This window comes from Eumetopias jubatus, unplaced genomic scaffold (genome assembly GCF_037043125.1).
Source record: "Eumetopias jubatus isolate StellerSeaLion01/CBP00866 unplaced genomic scaffold, mEumJub1_p1.0 scaffold_12, whole genome shotgun sequence".
In the NCBI taxonomy this organism is placed as follows: Eukaryota; Metazoa; Chordata; class Mammalia; order Carnivora; family Otariidae; genus Eumetopias; species Eumetopias jubatus.
The window spans coordinates 103,930,316-103,947,488 of NW_028274818.1; the positions used below are offsets into that span (position 1 = coordinate 103,930,316).

General features: G+C 62.9%; 3 protein-coding genes across 7 annotated transcripts; 2 read left to right on the top strand and 1 right to left on the bottom strand.

The window, feature by feature from the left end:
* The first annotated feature begins 351 nt into the window (after window positions 1-351).
* LRCH4 (leucine rich repeats and calponin homology domain containing 4) lies at window positions 352-11,416 on the top strand. 3 transcript variants are annotated; one of them, XM_028110138.2, is made up of 18 exons: window positions 352-621; window positions 4,171-4,315; window positions 4,456-4,582; window positions 4,746-4,851; window positions 6,654-6,790; window positions 6,936-7,051; window positions 7,193-7,292; window positions 7,525-7,615; window positions 7,706-7,782; window positions 7,893-7,954; window positions 8,064-8,198; window positions 8,334-8,402; window positions 8,496-8,599; window positions 8,733-8,816; window positions 9,263-9,348; window positions 9,524-9,661; window positions 9,760-9,837; window positions 10,140-11,156. In XM_028110138.2, the coding sequence occupies exons 1-18, from the start codon at window positions 402-404 to the stop codon at window positions 10,335-10,337; spliced, it is 2,073 nt and encodes a 690-aa protein (XP_027965939.1). In that variant the 5' UTR covers window positions 352-401; the 3' UTR covers window positions 10,338-11,156. The 3 variants fall into 3 exon arrangements, with proteins under 3 accessions (XP_027965939.1, XP_027965940.1, XP_087872795.1); XM_028110139.2 differs by lacking the exon at window positions 10,140-11,156 and adding an exon at window positions 11,163-11,416 and having other exon boundaries at window positions 353-621; XM_088016669.1 differs by lacking the exon at window positions 352-621 and adding an exon at window positions 1,409-1,544.
* On the top strand, window positions 11,410-15,693 carry SAP25 (Sin3A associated protein 25). 3 transcript variants are annotated; one of them, XM_088016671.1, is made up of 7 exons: window positions 11,410-11,817; window positions 12,136-12,416; window positions 12,523-12,629; window positions 12,727-12,880; window positions 13,001-13,098; window positions 13,824-13,918; window positions 14,435-15,693. In XM_088016671.1, the coding sequence occupies exons 1-6, from the start codon at window positions 11,603-11,605 to the stop codon at window positions 13,914-13,916; spliced, it is 948 nt and encodes a 315-aa protein (XP_087872797.1). In that variant the 5' UTR covers window positions 11,410-11,602; the 3' UTR covers window positions 13,917-13,918; window positions 14,435-15,693. The 3 variants fall into 3 exon arrangements, with proteins under 3 accessions (XP_087872797.1, XP_027965947.1, XP_027965946.1); XM_028110146.2 differs by lacking the exons at window positions 13,824-13,918; window positions 14,435-15,693 and adding an exon at window positions 13,182-13,775 and having other exon boundaries at window positions 11,988-12,140; window positions 12,316-12,416; XM_028110145.2 differs by lacking the exons at window positions 13,824-13,918; window positions 14,435-15,693 and adding an exon at window positions 13,182-13,766.
* Window positions 13,650-16,524, bottom strand: LOC114214389 (uncharacterized). Its single transcript, XM_088016670.1, has 3 exons — window positions 15,829-16,524; window positions 14,468-15,606; window positions 13,650-14,112 (listed from the first exon to the last, which is right to left on the bottom strand). The coding sequence occupies exons 1-3, from the start codon at window positions 16,223-16,225 to the stop codon at window positions 14,050-14,052; spliced, it is 1,599 nt and encodes a 532-aa protein (XP_087872796.1). The 5' UTR covers window positions 16,226-16,524; the 3' UTR covers window positions 13,650-14,049.
* Window positions 16,525-17,173: the final 649 nt, after the last annotated feature.

Below are 17,173 nucleotides of genomic sequence, written 5' to 3' on the forward strand. Positions count from 1 at the left end.
AAACCAGGAGCCCCGGCTTGCGGTCACTCGGCCTCTATCCCTTCTAGCGGAGGGCTGGCGTCCCCGTCTCCTAGTTAGACCTGATTGGCTCCATCCCCAGCCCTAAGCATTGCGATTGGATGCGGCTGCGCGGGGCGGGCCGGCCTGAAGCGTCGGCCGTTGGCGAGCGCTCCATTCTAGCCCCCTCCCTTCTGTCGCCTCACTCCGGCGCTGGAGTCTCCACCCCCCCCGGCGGGTTCTGATTAGCCACTTCCGACGCGTCTCGGGGCCGCGATTGGTCCGCCGGGTCCCTGAGCCCGTCTCCCCCCCCGTTGAAGCGACTACGGCGGCTCCAAGGAGGGGGAGGGGGTGGGAGGGACGGCCGGTCCCGTCAGTCAGGCAGCGGGAGCCGCCGGGAGCGGATGGCGGCGGCGGTAGCGGCCCCACTCGCCGCCGGGGGTGAGGAGGCGGCGGCCACGACCTCTGTTCCAGGGTCTCCGGGTCTGCCCGGGAGCCGCAGTGCAGAGAGGGCCCTAGAGGAGGCCGTGGCCACCGGGACCCTGAACCTATCTAACCGGCGCTTGAAGCACTTCCCCCGGGGCGCGGCCCGCAGCTACGACCTGTCAGACATCACCCAGGCTGGTGAGTGCACCCGGCCCGGTACCCGGCAGGGACCCTCATTTGCATAGCCCCGCCCCTGGCTCGTTTCTCGCCGGGCTCGAGAGTCTAGCCCGCCCCTTCACCTGACCGTCGGGGTTCTCGACCCCGCCGATTTGCATAAGCCTGCTACCTCCCCCTCCCCACTTTGAGAACTACCAGACAATGAACACATTTCTCGTTTGCACGGAATGCCCGGCGCCCCGGCCGCGCGTTGTGAGAATTCCCCGTCTTCTGCTTCTCTTTATTTGCATATCTGCGCACCTGTAGAATGGTCCCGCCCCTCACCTGGTTGACTCATTTGCGTGACCTCTTCAACCTCGGTTCTGATCGTTCCTTAAAGCAGCCCCCACGATCCCCTCTGAGGACTCCTTTCTCTTCCTCCACTTCGTCTCCCAGCTCTTTCCTCCCCGTTCCACCGAGACCCGAGCAGCCTTAGGCCCCCCCCCCTTCCCTAGGATTTGCCCCTAACAACCTGGTGTTTCTGTTTACTGGGCTTGTTGTCCCGCCCCCTAAGGTCGCTGGCCCTCTCCACTCTTCACTCAGCTAGCCTATGGGAAAGAAGCAAATCTTCCCCCTCCCCTAACGCTGTTCTCCTCGAGCTCTTCCACCTATTACCCTTGACCCCCGTATCCGAGACTCCTCCTCCTCCTTGCGTCTGTGAGGTCACTATGGAGCCTGTGACCTCATAGGGACCCTAGAATTCCCATTTCCGCTTCTGCTTTCCCAAGGGGGAGGGACTTGAGGCAGTTGCTGAAAGGAAGGAAATCTTATCTCCTGGCTAGGAGTGCTGGGAAGCTAGAGACTGTCCCACTGCCTGTCCACTCCCCCACTCACAGATCCCTCTAAGCATGCTCCCTCCTTCCTGGCGTCTTGCTGCCAGGGTGTGGGGGACTCTACCATGACAGGTGAGTCAGGCCTCAGCTGCTCAGGAGGCAACAACCTATGACCTTGGGCTGGCAGCTGGGGGGTGGAGATTGGGAGTGAGGAGGAGGACTGCATTCCCGAAGCCCCACCCTAGCCTAGCCCAGCGTGGGACTTGGGGCTGGGTGAGCGTCCTCCCGTCCTCCGGATGACACTGCTCTGCGACAGCCTGTATTTCTTCTCCAGCAGGTGCCCCCTCACCTGCAAACACTCAAGTGGGCACAGGCACTCTCTTTCCTCCACTGTTCTGGGGAGGACCAGTTTAAACCTCTCCACTTTTCTTGGGCTGCTGGGTAAACGCACTTGCCCACCATGCAGTGAGTGATTTCAGGGAACGGGTGAGCCCCAGGAGCCATTCGTCTCCCTCTCAGTCTCCCCCAGCCGCCTAACCCCCAAGCTCCAGATTGACCTCAGCAGCTGTGTGACACTCGCCCGTCTGTTCCTTTCCCCTCCCCCTTGCTTGTTTTTTGACAAAGACCAAATGTTATTCTTTACTTCCTTAGGGCTCTGCCTCTGTGAGTGGACTCCTGGGGGAAACTACCAAGAACTCCCTGGCCCCTCCCAGCTCCTGCCCCCTCCCACCCCCCTCCACCAGCATTCCGGCTCAGGGTGCAGGCAGTTCTGAGTGAGCTTGTGTGTTGAGGCGGGAAAATCCCAGCTTCCTGAGGACCTCTTCCTGTCCTGCTCTCCACGCAGAAACCCTGAGTCCTTTCTGGGCCCAGGTTGTAGGCCAGGTGGAATCTGTCTCATCCAGAACGTTCTCCTCTGACCCCTCTCCCCAAGCAGAATGCTTATAGTTTGGGGTGGAAAAGGGAAGTGACAGTCAGTGTTGCCCATACCCTGTGCTCTACACCTCCTTGCCCTCCAACCCAGACTAAACACTTCAACACTCTGCCACATTATTTTGAGCCCTATCCTGCTTTCCCAACTCTTTCTGACCCATTGTTTGCCCTGCATATTTCCTATTGCACAGGTCTCTGATATCCCCTGGACTCTGTTCCTTGGGGCCCCTGAAAGTAGGATGAATCCTGAGATGGCGGGGAGGGGCGGCTCTCGCAAAGGAGAAGTGCAGCTCATTCTCTTACAGACCACATCCTGTGCCTCCTGTGCCCTGCCTCCTCCAGCCTGGGCTCCCTTCCGCTCCTAGCTTTTGCCCCCACCACTGCTTAGCCCATCTTGTCCTCCACCCCCTTCATCCACAGCACGCGCGCGCGCACACACACACACACGCACATTTGTAGATGCCGGGAGAGCAGGCAGGTGGAGGGCCAACGTAGGAGGACTGCATCTGGCCGTCTCACCCTCTCCGGAACTTGGTCTTCTCCCTTGACTGGTCTTCTCTCTCTGCATACCAGGGCTGTGAGCAGAGAGGGAGATAAAAGGAGGCCTGGTACATCAGGCTATCATCCGCCCTGGTAAACATAGGGCCCACCAGAGACGGAACCTGACAGATCGTTTCTACTCCGTTTCCTGTCATGAGACTCATTTCCTTTGGGGATATACCCCAGCTTCCCTCCCATCAGCTTTTGCTCACCCCTTCCTGGGGAGGGCTGCCTAAGAAGCTCACCCAAGTTCTATTGCCAGGGACATCCCCCTGCAGGCCCTGGGCCCCTCCCAGTGCAGGCGAGGAGAGAAAACAGAGACCCAGGCTTGCAGAGCTCTGAGCGGTTAGTGTCCCCAGACTGGCGGAAACCCCAGAGGCCTGACTCCTTTCACTGGAGTGGCAAGCGACCGCTTGAGATAAGGGGTGGTCATAGGCTTTACCCTCCCTACTTCCCTCCCCGCTTCTCACCCACACCAAGACACCGGCAAAAGAGCTGAGTGCCTAAAGCCCGGGTCAGTAAGAGAGGAAGGAGAGAAAGGCCGGTGGGGCTGGAAAAGGGTGGGAAGGAGGCTGGTCCTGAAGAAGGTGTATCCGGATGGGAGGGACCTGAGGACTCCAGCTTCCACCTCCAGCTTGGTCAGCTCGCCTTCCCCTCCTGGTCCTTGGGAGTCTATTCCTTCACAGACCCTTGGACCTGGCTTGCTGATCCCAGGGGCTGATGAAGAACCGTTGTCCAGTGTGTCAGGAGCCTCACTTATTCTCGAGAGCCAGACTCTAATGACCCTTGGCTTCTTCCCTGTGTTGAAAAGAGGTTGAGGCTGGGGACAAGGCCCCCAAGGAGGGACGGAAGAGGGATGAGCTATTTCAGTGGTCTCCCCGGGGGGCTTACCACATTCTTATCTCGAGCCTCCCGGCCCATTACTTTGCTGTTTTCTTTGGAGCCCCAGCCTTCTCCATAGAACAGCAGTAAGCACAAGAGTTCTAGAAGCCAGTCACCCTTTCCAGGGTAGTCCTTCATTTGTGTATTTGAAGGTGGTGGTCATGGTTTGTCCTCCTAAGTCTGAGCTTCTCCAGCCCAGTGACCCTACGGCCTTTGCTGTCCTGGTAATGCTTGGAATGTGCTCGGTTTTGCAGAAAGCTTCTCTCCAAGGAGCCCAGGTTTATAGGCCTGATTCTTTAGGTCCAGTGGGGAGGCGGACAGCTGGGCAGCTGGCTCTAGGAAAGTTCAGGGCCCTGCTGTCCAGGGCTGGGCCTGTCCACAGCTCTCCCCTGACACTTGCTTCTAGACCTGTCCCGGAACCGGTTCCCTGAGGTGCCGGAGGCAGCATGCCAGCTGGTGTCCCTGGAGGGCCTGAGCCTCTACCACAATTGCCTGAGATGCCTGAACCCAGCCTTGGGGAATCTCACAGCCCTTACCTACCTCAACCTCAGGTAGGGAGGCACGGCCAGGCAGGGGCAGGGAGGGGTGGGAGCCCCAAGTCCCAGCACACGGTACCCCGAGTGCTCCTCCCAGAACCCTGAAAAGAGGAGTGCCCTGGGGACTGAGCCCCATGCTTTTCTCCCTTCCATAGCCGAAACCAGCTGTCATCACTGCCACCCTACATCTGCCAGCTGCCCCTGAGGGTGCTCATTGTCAGCAACAACAAACTGGGAGCCCTGCCTCCCGACATCAGCGCCTTGGGAAGCCTGCGGCAGCTTGTGAGCACAGGGAGCAGAGCAAGAAGAGGGGCTGTTGAGCCAGGCACCAGGGGCCTTTGGGGAGTTTGGGGAGGGGGGGACCAAAGGAGGTGGCCAGAGACCGGAGGCAGTTTCTGATGCCCCTGGTCTCGTGGCTCCTGCCCTACTTCTTTCCTCATTGCAGGATGTGAGCGGCAATGAGTTGCAGGCCCTCCCGGCAGAGCTGTGTAGCCTCCCTTCCCTGCGGGACCTCAGTGTGCGCAGGAACCAGCTCAGCACCCTGCCCGATGGTGAGGAGAATGAAGATCTGGGGGTGTGTGTGTGTGGGGGGGGGAGTGTGTATGTCTACACTGGAGAAGTCGCAAAGACTCTTCACAGAACATCACTGTCCAGGTGCCCAGGGTTTTGCAGTGTATAAAACAAACTAAATTATTTGTGCTTGACCAGCAACCCTCTGAGGCTGGCAAGTCATAGGTTATTAGCTCTATTTTCACAAATGAGGAGCAAGGCACAGAAAGGAGAGTGGGTAAGTGTGTTGGCACCCTGTAGAATTCCAAGGTTGCAAGGGGCCTTTGGGATCACCCAGGGTCATCACTCACCCAGTGGGAGCTCTCGGGCACCTGAGTCAGATGATGCCCTATGCCTCCTCCCCCAAAGATTCTGAGTCAGTGGAGCCATGAGCTGGAGCCCAAGCAGCCCCCAACCCCATTTTAACGAGGTAATTGTGATCTACTCCGACATTTGATAGTCTCTGCTCCAAAGTGGGCCCCCCCTTCCCTTATTCAGCCAGCACCGTTGTGTGCGTCCTGTGTTTTAGGTGGGGGTCAGGTAGATGTGAGTGATGTCACTCCCACCAGGGGCCAACTCTGAAAATGTATGGGCTTCATGGGGAGAGACAAGTGGAGGGACGTGCTAGAACGGGGCACGGGAAGAGCTGCGGGAGCCGGAGGGAGGCATCTGCTCGGGGAGCTTGAGGAAGACTTTGCCCCAGAGGCGTGGCAGGCGCTGACCTGTGAAGGAAAGTTCTCCTTCCTTCTGCATCCCAGGCAGAGGAAGCCCATGTGCAAAAAAGCATGTGGGTGGGAGCCAGGGCCAGGTGGGAAGAACCGGAGCCATGCTCATCTCGGTTTTAAAGAACAAGAGAGGGGAGTCAGGTGGTCACCCATTTTCTCTGGGCTCCCCCTAGTCCTACTTTGGCCCCTTTTCCTTCTAAGTCGGTAGCAGTGTAAACAAGCATTTGATCAGGGTGCTCTCTGGGCCATAAGAGAGACCCTAGCAAAATGCCCTGGGGACACAGAGGAAGGAGCAGTGAATTCCAACCTGAGTGTCTGCAAAGATTTCGTGGAGGAGGCAACACTTGAGCTGAACTTTGAAAGATGGTCACAAAAATGAGTGTCCCAGCTGAGCAAACAGCATGTGGAAAGGTCCAGAAGCCGAGGGGTTGGAGGTTGTCTGATGTGGTGTGAGGGTGGGTAGTGAGATGGGAAATGTGGATCAAGCCAGATCATGAACACCTTGACCGTGCTGGGCCAGGGAGTGGTGAGTGTTATTCTGTGTCTCTAGTCATCACTCATCCAACTGTGCATGTTTGAGAAGTAGAAAAAGGCACCCTTTCCTGTGGGTGGGCACAACCTTGCCTGGGGTGGGAAGGGCTCAGCTAGTAAAGTTCGGGCGGGATTGCAGGCCCCTCCTGCCTAGGTGCCTTTGTGCAGGGCACAGTCCGCTCACCCTCAGCAGCCTCGGCTGCAAGTCATGGAGGGTGTTTGAGCCGTGCAATGTCGCAGTTTGGTTTGGGTCTCGTGATAGTCACTTGGGCATGAAGGAACGGTTGAAGTATGGAGTGGGCAGGGTGGGGCAGGGGAGAGAAGCACATGAGATGGGCAGGAGCTCAGGGAGGGGAGGCCTGGAGGTGGGCCCGATTTGAGCAGGAAGGGAAGCGGGGAGGTTGTTCCTGGGGAGTGCCCTCAGCCAGCCAGGCCAGAGAATGTGGTGGACCCAAGGGTGGCAAGTGGGCCAGAACAGAGGGCAGAGGAAGTGAGCACAAGGCCCCACCCTTGGGCAGGTTCCTGACTCTTACCTCACCCACCCCCAGAGCTGGGGGATCTTCCTCTTGTCCGCCTGGATTTCTCCTGTAACCGTGTCTCCCGCATCCCGGTCTCCTTCTGCCGCCTCAGGCACCTGCAGGTCATTCTGCTGGACAGCAACCCCCTGCAGAGCCCACCGGCTCAGGTGAGGGGTGGATTTGGGCTGGACCATGGGGACAGGGCTGAGAATGGGTAGGAGTTGGGAGGTGAGTCCCTTTAGTAGCCAAGCAGGATCTGGGGAAGCCCCCTTCGCTTCCCTTAACCCCTACCATGTGCCTCCTTATACCTAGATCTGCCTGAAGGGAAAACTTCACATCTTCAAGTACTTGTCAACAGAAGCTGGGCGGCGCGGGGCGTCTGCACTGGGGGACCTGGCCCCTTCCCGCCCCCCGAGTTTCAGTCCCTGGTAAGTCCCAAGTGGGAAGGAAGGAAGCCCCTGGTTACTGACTGCCCCTTCCTGGCAGCACGGACTCCATGGTTTTCGGTGGGAAGATGAGAGGGGTTGCTGCCCGGTACTGGACTGACCAGCTCTCCCTGGCGGCACCAGCCCTGCTGAGGACTTGTTTCCGGGACGTCGGTACGATGGCGGGCTAGACTCGGGCTTCCACAGCGTTGACAGTGGCAGCAAGAGGTGGTCTGGAAATGAGGTAAGGGCCTCCTTTCCACGAGACATTGGGGGGTCTCGGCCCCCGGGGGGAGAACCTCTGAGTCAGGTGCTTGGTGCCACTGAATATCAGAGTGACATTGGTGTCTAGAGTGGTCTTCTTCCCTTGCCCGGGTATCTCAGGGAGGGGCTGGCTCAGCAGCAGACCCCAAGGGCATGAACCCCATGAACCCCCAGCACCACAGAGCAGCTCTCTCCCATTTTTGCATTTCTAGTCAACAGATGAATTTTCGGAGTTGTCCTTCCGGATCTCGGAGCTGGCCCGGGAGCCTCGGGGGCCCAGGGAGCGGAGGGAGGATGGCTCTGGTGAGTGGTGGGGTCAGGGTAAGGGGGCTGGGGTCATGGACGAGTGCCTGGAGGCCCCCAGTGCTTGCTGACATGCCCTGGCCTCCCCAGCTGACGGAGACCCTGAGCAGATTGACTTCATTGACAGCCACGTGCCTGCGGAGGACGAGGAGCGAGGCGCTGCTGAGGTGAGGGTCCCAGGGCCGCTGCACATGCCCTGGGGGGGGGGGGGGAGCCAGCGCAGGCTTGGGGGCGGGGGGGGGACCCTCCCTCGACCCCTCTGCTGCTCTTCCCTTAGGAGCAGCGCCCGCCAGAATTAAGCCCTGCGGCAGGGGACGCCGAGAAGGCATCCAGCAGCAGGTACCCCAGAGCCCCCTGAGCCAGCACCTCCTCCCGCCACGCCATCCCCCTGGACCCTCCCTCCTCTCCCGGACCTCCCTCTGCTTCACGGTCCTGCCTCTCCCCTCAGGCGGGAGGAGCCCGCGGGGGAGGAGCGGCGGCGCCCCGACACCTTGCAGCTGTGGCAGGAGCGGGAGCGGCGGCAGCAGCAGCAGCAGCAGCAGCAGCAGCACAGTGGGGTGTGGGGGGCCTCCAGGAAGGACAGGTGTGAGCAAAGGGGCAGGGTTGAGGGGGGGGGCCTGGAAATGAGTGGGAATGAGCCCTCGTAAGCTCCTCTGCCCCTCGGGGTTGGCGGGTCCCCTGCCTGTGCTGCTGGCCCCACATCGCCTGCATTTTCCAGTTTTCTGAAGCTGGGGATCAGGGCTGCTGGCGGAGGTGCTGCTGCCTCGTCCACTCAGGCCTCCTACAAGTATGTGCCCTCCCATATCCACCTCCCCGAGCTCTGTCCCCGCACCCCGTGCCCCTGCCCCTCCTCTCTGATTCACTTTCTGTCCGTCCTCAGCGGCATGCCTAAGTCCAGTGGCACCCAGCTGGGAGCTTCAGGAGGGCAGGGAGTCCCCGCCCCCGCCCCCGCCCCCCAGGAGCCCCTTCCTGCAGCTGGACCAGGTGGGACACGGACTGGGGGACGAGGAGGGGGGACTGCGTAGGTGAGGGGGTGGCTGGGGCCTGCTGGCCTGAGGGAAGGGGCTGGGACTCTGAGGGGTGTCTTTTCTCACCCGTCCCTGGCTCTGGCCCCCAGCAACAGTGCCTGCTCCCCGGCCACTCGGCTCCATTCAGAGACCAAACAGCTTCCTCTTCCGTTCTTCCTCTCAGAGTGGTTCAGGTGGGTTTCCCCTGTCCCCAGTGCTAACCCAGCCCTCACCCCTGGGCTGCGGACACCCCTTCTGGCCTGGCAGTTCTCTAGTCTATTGTCCCTTTGTGTTGAAAATCCCATAAGCACAGGGGCGCCTGGGTGGCTCAGTTGGTTGGGTGACTGCCTGCGGCTCAGGTCATGATCCTGGAGTCCCGGGATCGAGTCCCGCGTCGGGCTCCCCACTCGGCGGGGAGTCTGCTTCTCCCTCTGACCCTCCCCCCTCTCATGCTCTCTCTCTCTCTCTCTCTCTCTCTCTCTCTCTCATTCTCCCTCTCAAATAAATAAATAAATCTTAAAAAAAAAAAAAAATCCCATAAGCACAAAGGCAGGAGATGTGGGTGCCAGACACTGCGACCCAGCTAGGAAGTCGGCGGGGCGGGTGGTAGAGACGGCCCACATTCCTCCTCCTTCTCCAGGCCCTTCCTCACCAGACTCTGTCTTGAGACCTCGGCGATCCCCCCAGCTTCTGGATGAGAAGGAGCTGATGGCACAGCTGCGCCAGGTAAGAGCGGTGGGGCCTGTGGGGCAGGGCGGGGTGGGGCCTTGGCGGCTGCGCTAGGCCTCCTCGAGTTTCCTGGCTTCCCGCCGCATCCTTTGGGTGCTTCCACTGAGGACACAAGGGGCAGGCGGGAGTCCCCACCGACCCCTCCCCCTGCCCCCACCCTCCTGCCTCCCAGGTCCTCGAGTCAAGGCTGCAGCGGCCCCTGCCCGAGGACCTGGCGGAGGCTCTGGCCAATGGGGTCATCCTGTGTCAGCTGGCCAACCAGCTGCGGCCCCGCTCCGTGCCCTTCATCCACGTGCCCTCACCTGCCGTGGTCAGTTGGGTCCCAGGGCGGGAGGTAGGGGGTGGGACAGAGGACTGCCGGGCCTCGCCCTTACGCTCTTCTCTTTTTCCTTTCTCGCCCTCCCCCAGCCAAAACTTAGTGCTCTCAAGTCTCGGAAAAATGTGGAGAGTTTCTTAGAAGCCTGTCGAAAAATGGGGGTGCCCGAGGTATGGGGGGGTATGTTCTCGGGAGCCCAGGGCTGGTCCCTACTATAGAGAGTGGCGACGTCCTGGGCTCAGCTGAGCACTCCGCACGGGTGGCAGGGTTCCATTCACAGGGGTGTCTGCTCCCCAGAAGGAAGCATGTCCGCGCGTCCCTGCCCTGCACGCCTCCCTTCCCTGCACTGCGCATGTTGGCGCGGCTCAGGCCCCGGCACGTGAGGGCAGGGGCGGGCGGGACTGTGTCGCTGCTGCTGCTGCTGACGTCTGCTCTTTGTCCTTGTCCGTCTGCCCCTACTCTCCCTTCCCAGGCCGACCTGTGCTCGCCCTCGGACCTCCTCCAGGGCACCGCCCAGGGGCTGTGGACCACCCTGGAGGCTGTGAAGCGGGTGGGGGGCAGGCCCCCCCCGCCCCTCTGGCCCCCCTCTGGTCTGGGCGGCTTCATCTTCTTCTACGTGGCCCTCATGCTGCTGCTCTATGTCGTCTACACTCGGCTCCTGGGTTCCTAGGACCTGAAGTCACCCTTTCTCCCCGCCCCCGTCGCCCTGTTTCTATTTATGACTCCTTTGCGACCCCCGTCCCTACCAGTGGTGCCTTCAGCCCCTACCAAAGACACTAGTGAACCCCCTCCCCTCACAGACACTGACCTCAGAGGCCCCACTCTGGTGCACCCAGACCCTGGGCCCCCAGCCTCTGGCCACCCTCCTGTAGCCCCTTCCCTTCCCTCGCCTCCCAGTGCTGATGGTGCCTTCATTCCCTCCAGGCCCTGCTCCCTCAGAGGGTAGATCTCAACCTTCCTCCTTGTGCCGTCCCCCCGCCGTCCCCCCACTGTTATGGGGAGCTAAATTATCTATATTTTGTAGAGAGAACTCTATATTTGTAGGGGATGCAGGGGCCCAGGCTGGGTCCCTGTCTCTGTGTATAAATTGTACAGACCGTGGCCGCCTCTGTGTGTGTGTGTATGTGTGTGTGTGTGTGTTTGCGTCTGCTCCTGCTGTGGCCAGGCCCAGCCCTGGCCGTGCCCCTGAGGCTCTATTTGTCACCCTGCCTGTTCCAGCATTTCCCTCTGGAAATGACAGGTCTCTCCTCCCCTGAGCCTTGGTCCCCTGTGTCATCGCCCTTCTGTTACCTGCTGGCAGCTTCCTTGCATCTCCTTTGCCCCCAAGCCGTGTCTGGGGTGCCCCTGACCTTTGCCACCTCCACCCGAGGGGCCATCCTGTCAGCCCTGTTTGCCCAGGCTTCTTTAGGGTTTCTCCCACCCTGCCCTCTGAGAAGGGCAGGGAAGCCAGAGAACAAGGTGACATGGGGAACTTAACCTGGGCCCCTCCCCCCAGGAGTCCCTGTGCCAGCCCCACCACATCTTGGAAGAGGAGGGGGCCCCGGGAAGGGGCCTCACCTACATCGCTGCTGTCGTCCACGCACTGCTGGAACGGCCATAGAGGTCCAGGCCGGGGCGCAGGGCTCCGACCCGGGCCGGGAACCCAGGAACAGAGAAGACAGCCGCCCCCGGCCTCTGCTCCCTAGCAAGGACTCTGGCGAGGGCGGCCTCGGGCCTGGCCCTGTTCCTTGGGCGCCCCCCCCCCCCCCCCCCCCCGGCCCGCCCGAGGGGTTGGAAGCCGGGCCGGCCCGGCGAGGCGCCTGGCCGCATCTGGGTGTGGCCAAGGGTCTGGGATAGAAGACGCGCGGCGGATGTTGTGTCAAGTGCAATAAAGAAGAAGCCGGGCCCTCCAGGCTGCCCTTCGGGGTGTGTTAGTGTGTGTCGGTCTGCGGATGAATGCGGTGCGTCGCGGGGCAGGAGGCGCCAACACGCCGGCGCCGGGGTTCTGCAGCTGGCCGCGGCGGGGCGCCACTCCTCCGTGCGGGACGGCCGGCGGCGCGCGGACCGCGCCGACCCCGCCGCCAGGGGGCGCCCGCGAGACCCCGGCGGGAGCGCGCGCCACGTGGCCCGGAAGCGCGCTGGGCGGTGCCGTGGTCGCGAGGCCCTGAGAGGTGGGCCGGCGACGTGGGCTCGTGGGGCGAGAGGGCGGGCCGCTGCGGGAGGTGGGGGCCGCGAGGGGCCGCGTGGGGCCGCGAGGGGCGAGGTGGGAGGCGCGGGCGGCGGGGACGGCGCGGACGCGGGGCGCAGAGGTGCTGCCCGGCGCTGCCCTCCCCTCCCCCAGACGCGGCATGTTGCCCCGGCCGCCTCGGCTGTGGGACGCGGGCAAAGAGCAGGCGCCCACGGAACAAGGCCCCTCGGCGGGCGGTGACCCCGGCGGGGCATGGACCTCTGGAGAGGAAGCACTGGGGCAGCCAGGGACTCCCCCACAGGACAGGTGAGGGGCTCCGCCGCAGGGAAATGCGACACGGGGCCCACCGTGTGAGGAAATCTCAGTCGCCCACGTTGAGGAACGGGTGTGCTGCGACTCCCGGCCCCAGGCACCCGTGGCCCTGCCTCAGAAATAGCCGGGGAGGCCGTGAGGGCTGCAGCTCAGTCCCCCCGCCTCCCAGCCCGCAGCCCCGCTCCCGAAGGCCTTCCTGCACCCGGAGAGCGCAGCTGCTGCCCTGGGCCCCCCCAGGCCTGGCTGCCGTGCAGTCCCCGGGAGCCCCAGGTAGGTGCAGGCCTCGCCGCCTCTACCCCGCCCCCCCCCCCAACCTAGACCCCTTTCCACCGACTCCTGAGCCTGTTTTAATCTCTTCAAGTGTTCCCTCCCCCAGGCGCCCTTCCCCCCCACGTGGCCTGGGAGGTGGCCCCCTCAAGGATGACCGTGCTAGCCCCGTGGGACCCCCGCTACAAGGCTAAAGCAGGACCGCGGCTGGTGTGGGTGAGTTGGGAGTGTCTCCGGCTCTGGCCTTGGGATGGGGCAGGGGTGCCCTGGGAGGGGACCGAAGCTCCAGCGGTCTTTCCTGCCCCTTCCACAGGGGCCCAGCTGTGCGTCAGGCGCCTCCTTCTCAGGCCGGACCTTGAGTCACCCCTCGTTCTGGCCGCTGGGTGAGGCAGCCCCAGGCCGGGACCTCAGGCCCCTGGCCCCAGCCGCAGGGTATCAGAACGGAGAGCATGCGCCCAGGGATGCAGGTACTTTGCTTGGCCGCCCCCGGCTCTGGCGGTGCCCTGCATGAGCTCGTCGGGGCACCAGTGCGGCCCTCGCTGGTGTGGGAAGCGCCGCCTGCTGCCCTACCGGCTTCTCTTCTCCAGGGTTCCCGGCGGTGTGCCGTGAAGCTGTCTTTCTGTCAGACCCGCTGCTGCCCTGTGGGCAGCGGGTCCCCCTGTACCTGTCGGAGGCCTCTCAGCAGGTGAGTGCAGTTCCTGCCCTGGCCTCGCGCTAGTCCTTCTGCAGGGCTTGGGAGGAGACCACTTCTCCCTTCTCTCTCCTCAGGTCACGGGCTCTCTGAAGCTGCTGCTCCCACCCCCTGTCATGTCTCCCTGGGTCCTCCACACCCCATCCCCGGGCTGCTCCACTGCCTGGCTCAGTGGGCCTGAGCTGATCGCCCTCACTGGCCTCCTGCAGATGAGCCAGGGGGCCCCGAGACCTGCCTCCCCGGGGGCTCCCACGCCCCCTGCTGGCCCCCCAGATCCTGTGGCTGATCACCCAGGCCCCAGGGGCAGCCCCAGCTGTTCTCATTGCACCGACCCATCTGTCCCACGAACCCCAGACGCCCGTTGAACGTAGATAGCTCTTTTGTGGGTTGAGTGGGATCCCCTACTCCCCCAGGCAGGTTCTGTTGACAATAAAGCAGTGTTTTGGTTTGCAAAGAGGCTTCTTGTAGCAAATGAGTAGCGGAGTGGGGCATGGAAACAGGGATGGGGGTCTCTTCTTCTACATGGCTTAGGCTGTCCTCCCCTCAAATTTTTGTTACTCATTGGTCACCCCTGCACCGGGGCAGGGGAAGCCATGGACCTCAGACCTTTCCAGACCAAGCAGGACCACTTTAATAGGGCGTGGGGTGGGGGTGCGGGTCCACAGTACAGTATGTGGAAGACAAACATACGGAAGCAAGAAGTCCATCAACTCCACCAGGCTCCAGAGAAGGGAGGATTGTGTGAACACATGGCTGGCACTGGAAGAGGGAAATTAGGAAGGGAGCGGCACAGCACTCTTGGGAGGCAGTAGAGGTAAGACACCTGGTACTTCAGCCCTCTTGCTCTGGCGCCCTGGGGCGGGGGACTGGTTCTTAGGCCGGGAGGAGACACAAGGCAGGCCCTGCAGGTGCGGGGTGGGGAGGAGCAGGTCCATGTGGGACAAGTCATTGGAGGCAGGGTCCGGGGCCAAGGCTGACCTGAGACTCTGGCGTGATGCTGTGGGAACTCTGCCAGGAAAGAAAGGATCGGGGCTTTGGCTGAGGAGGCCTGGCGTTCGTAGGGGTTTGTGGGTGGGAAGAGGGGAGGAGGGTGGTTCTAAAATTTTCTCCCTTAAAAGAATCCAGCTTCTTGGGGAGCCTTTCCTGAAGAATTTCCAGGTACCACATCTGGAAGGGGTGGAGTGGGCAGCAGGCCCTAAGGGGGCAGCTCAGAGCTTCTGCAAGTTGCAGGTCCTAGGGGGCCTGCGAGCCCCTCTACTTTGGGAACAGGTCCGGGAAGGCGTTCATAACTCTGCCCTGTTTTCTCCCCTCCTCCCCATCCATCCCTCAGCTAGACGGGGCGGGGCTGCCCACATCTCCTCACCGGAGCCTCTCTGAGGTTCTGGAACTCGATGCAGGCATAGCTGTGCTGGCGGTTCCTGACGGACCCGGGGGCGTCACCTCGAGCCTCCAGCGGAGGGATCAGGTCCAGGTCCACGTAGTTGAGGTGGCCGTTGGGGGCTTCTTGTATGGCACTGCCCATTCCTAAGTAGTCCGGGGCCACGTACTTGATGCACACGTACTCCCCTGCCAGCTCTGAGGGCGGCTGCAAGGAGGAATGAGCCGCTGCGGGTCCCCAACGTTCCCCGATGCTGCGGCGGGGGCCTTGGAAGGAAGGTCCAGGCCCCCCGGCCCCGAGCTCATAGGAACGGGGCGGAGAGCTCGAGGGCGAGGACCCTGGCAGAGAGCGGCTCATGGGCACGTATTCGCTGCCCCCGCAACCTTGGAGCGGGTGGTGGGGAGCTGCGGGGGCAGAGGCCGCAAGGCGAGCGGGTGCCATCACCATGTAGCCACCTGCTTCGCCACCCCCCATGGGCTCATAGTCGCTCTGGGCTCCCATGGCTATGTAGCCCCCTCCCCGCTCCAAGCCCTCGGGCTGCGAGGCTGCGGTAGCCGGCGTCTGGAGGGTTGCTTTCCCCCTTCTCTCCCCCAGGCCCCTGCAATGGCTCGGGCCACTTGACTGGGCTGCCGAGGCCAGGGTCGCATAAGGTTGGGAGGTGGAGGGTCTGTAAGCGCTCGTCAGGGGATCCCTTGGCAGTGGCTCAGCCCTGCCACCGGCACTGCCATCCCCGAGTCGCTTCATGGCGGCCAGTACGGTCTCGTGAATGCTTTGGGCCACCACAGCATCGGGGGCCTGTAGCCACAGCTCCCCGGGACCTGTGGGCGCCGAGCGGCCGAGCTCCAGGAAGAAGAAAGAGTCTGCGTGGCCGCAGCGGCGCACACTGAGCAGGGACAGGCGCAGGGCGGGCGGCGGCGGCGACGACGACGAAGCCTGGGTGTCCCCAGAGCCTCTGCCCTTGGGCTTCCGCAGCAGGCTCAGCACCCCCGAACCCAGGCACAGGCGGTAGCAGCCGCTGCCCAGGCCTCGTGTTCGCCCCAGTCCCTTGGGCCGCAGTGTCACGGGCCAGACGTCCTGAAATGGAGCGAGAATCCAGGCGGCGGGGTCCTCGTGGAAGCTGGGACCTGAAGAGACGGGGCTGGTCACAGGGGGCTCCTGGACCCGGGGGGTTGGAGTCACTGTGCCGTGAGAACTAAACGCGTGTAAACGCCTCATGTTTGAACTTGATTTCAGAGACTTACGGGGAGGGACAACCCACGATAAACTAAACTCGCCATCACCCAAGCCCCGGCCCCCGCCCCCCACCCCCTTCCCCGGCTCCGGGCCGCCCGGGGCTCAGGCCTCACCGGCGGCCGCGCGCGCCTCGAGCAGGGCGCTGTACCACGCCTGCTGCTCCGCTTCGCAGGCCGCCGCCACGCCCAGGCTGCGGTCGCGCGTGTAGAGGACGATCAGGTGGCGCTGGCGCGCGTCCACGCGCTTGCTGATGGTGCACGCACCCGCCAGGCTCACGCTGAGCTTGGGCGGCGCTCGGCCGGCGCGGAACTTTTTCTCGCTCTCGTAGCACTCGAGGCGCGGCGGGTCGGCGCGGAGCACGAAGAAGCGGCGGCGCTGGGACTTCTGCTTGCGCAGGTGGCCGCAGAGCCGCACGTCAGCGGGACAGCCCCAGGGCCGCGGCAGAACCAGGGGCAGGCCGGCCGGCTCGGACTCCGGGGCCGCCGGCGGGCCACCGCCTCCGGGCTTCATCCCGGGCCAAAGGCAATGTGGTGGCCAGAGTAGGGGCTGAGACTCAGCAGAGGTGGGGTGGAGGCGGCGGTTTCCGGGGAGGGGGACAGCGTCCTGACAGGTTGCCACCCGTCTTGATGGCCAGCGTCTCACCCCTGCTCCGGACTTGAAGTTTGGGGCCGAGGGTCTGCGGTGGCCCCTCGCCGCGTGCAGCGTGTGCCCCAGTGACTACCCGGTGGCCGGCGACACGCGGGGCTCCAGCGGCCTCCTGCGAGGCTCGACCCCGGCCGGCTCCCCGCGCCTCGGATCGCCTCCTGCCCCCTCCCTCCCTCTGCCTCTGCCGACTGCTGCAGAGTCCCCACCCCCGCGGGGTTAACCCTTTGCGCGCCCCGGGCGCTGGACGTCGGGCCGTGGGAGTGAAGTCTGATTGGGAAAGTCCGGGAGAGGCGGCCTCCTCCCCACCCCAAACACCCTTGGGCTGGGATCGCAGGGCGGGGAGTGTGTGGGCGTCTCCACGGATCCGAGCTGACTGCTAAGGGAGCAGCGAAGTGAGGCCAACGTGAGTGGAACTGGGTCGGGAGTGCGCAGTCCTGGCGATTAGGGGACGGCCCTTACAGCGGCGCCACTTCCCACTCTAGGCGTCCAGCACCTGTGTTCCCAGCCCCCTTTCCCCCAGTGGTTCTATACTCTTCCTTCCCAAGCCAGCCTAGTTGCCAGGGCCACCAAGCATTGGGCTGTGCTGATTTCAGAAGAGCTGGAGGTTCGGGTTCTCTCTGGGTTGAGGGTGATAGGAGGGCTCTTCAGATAAGTTAGCCACCAGAATTCCAGTCAAGAGGCCACTGAAGGAGAACCCGTGACAAAACCATCTCTCAGGGGCACTTCCCTGCCACTGCCCTCAGCCCCTTCTCACCACCACTGTCCAAAAAGGCTCTGATTAGAGGTGCAGACTCTCTGGCGGAGGTACCCCTT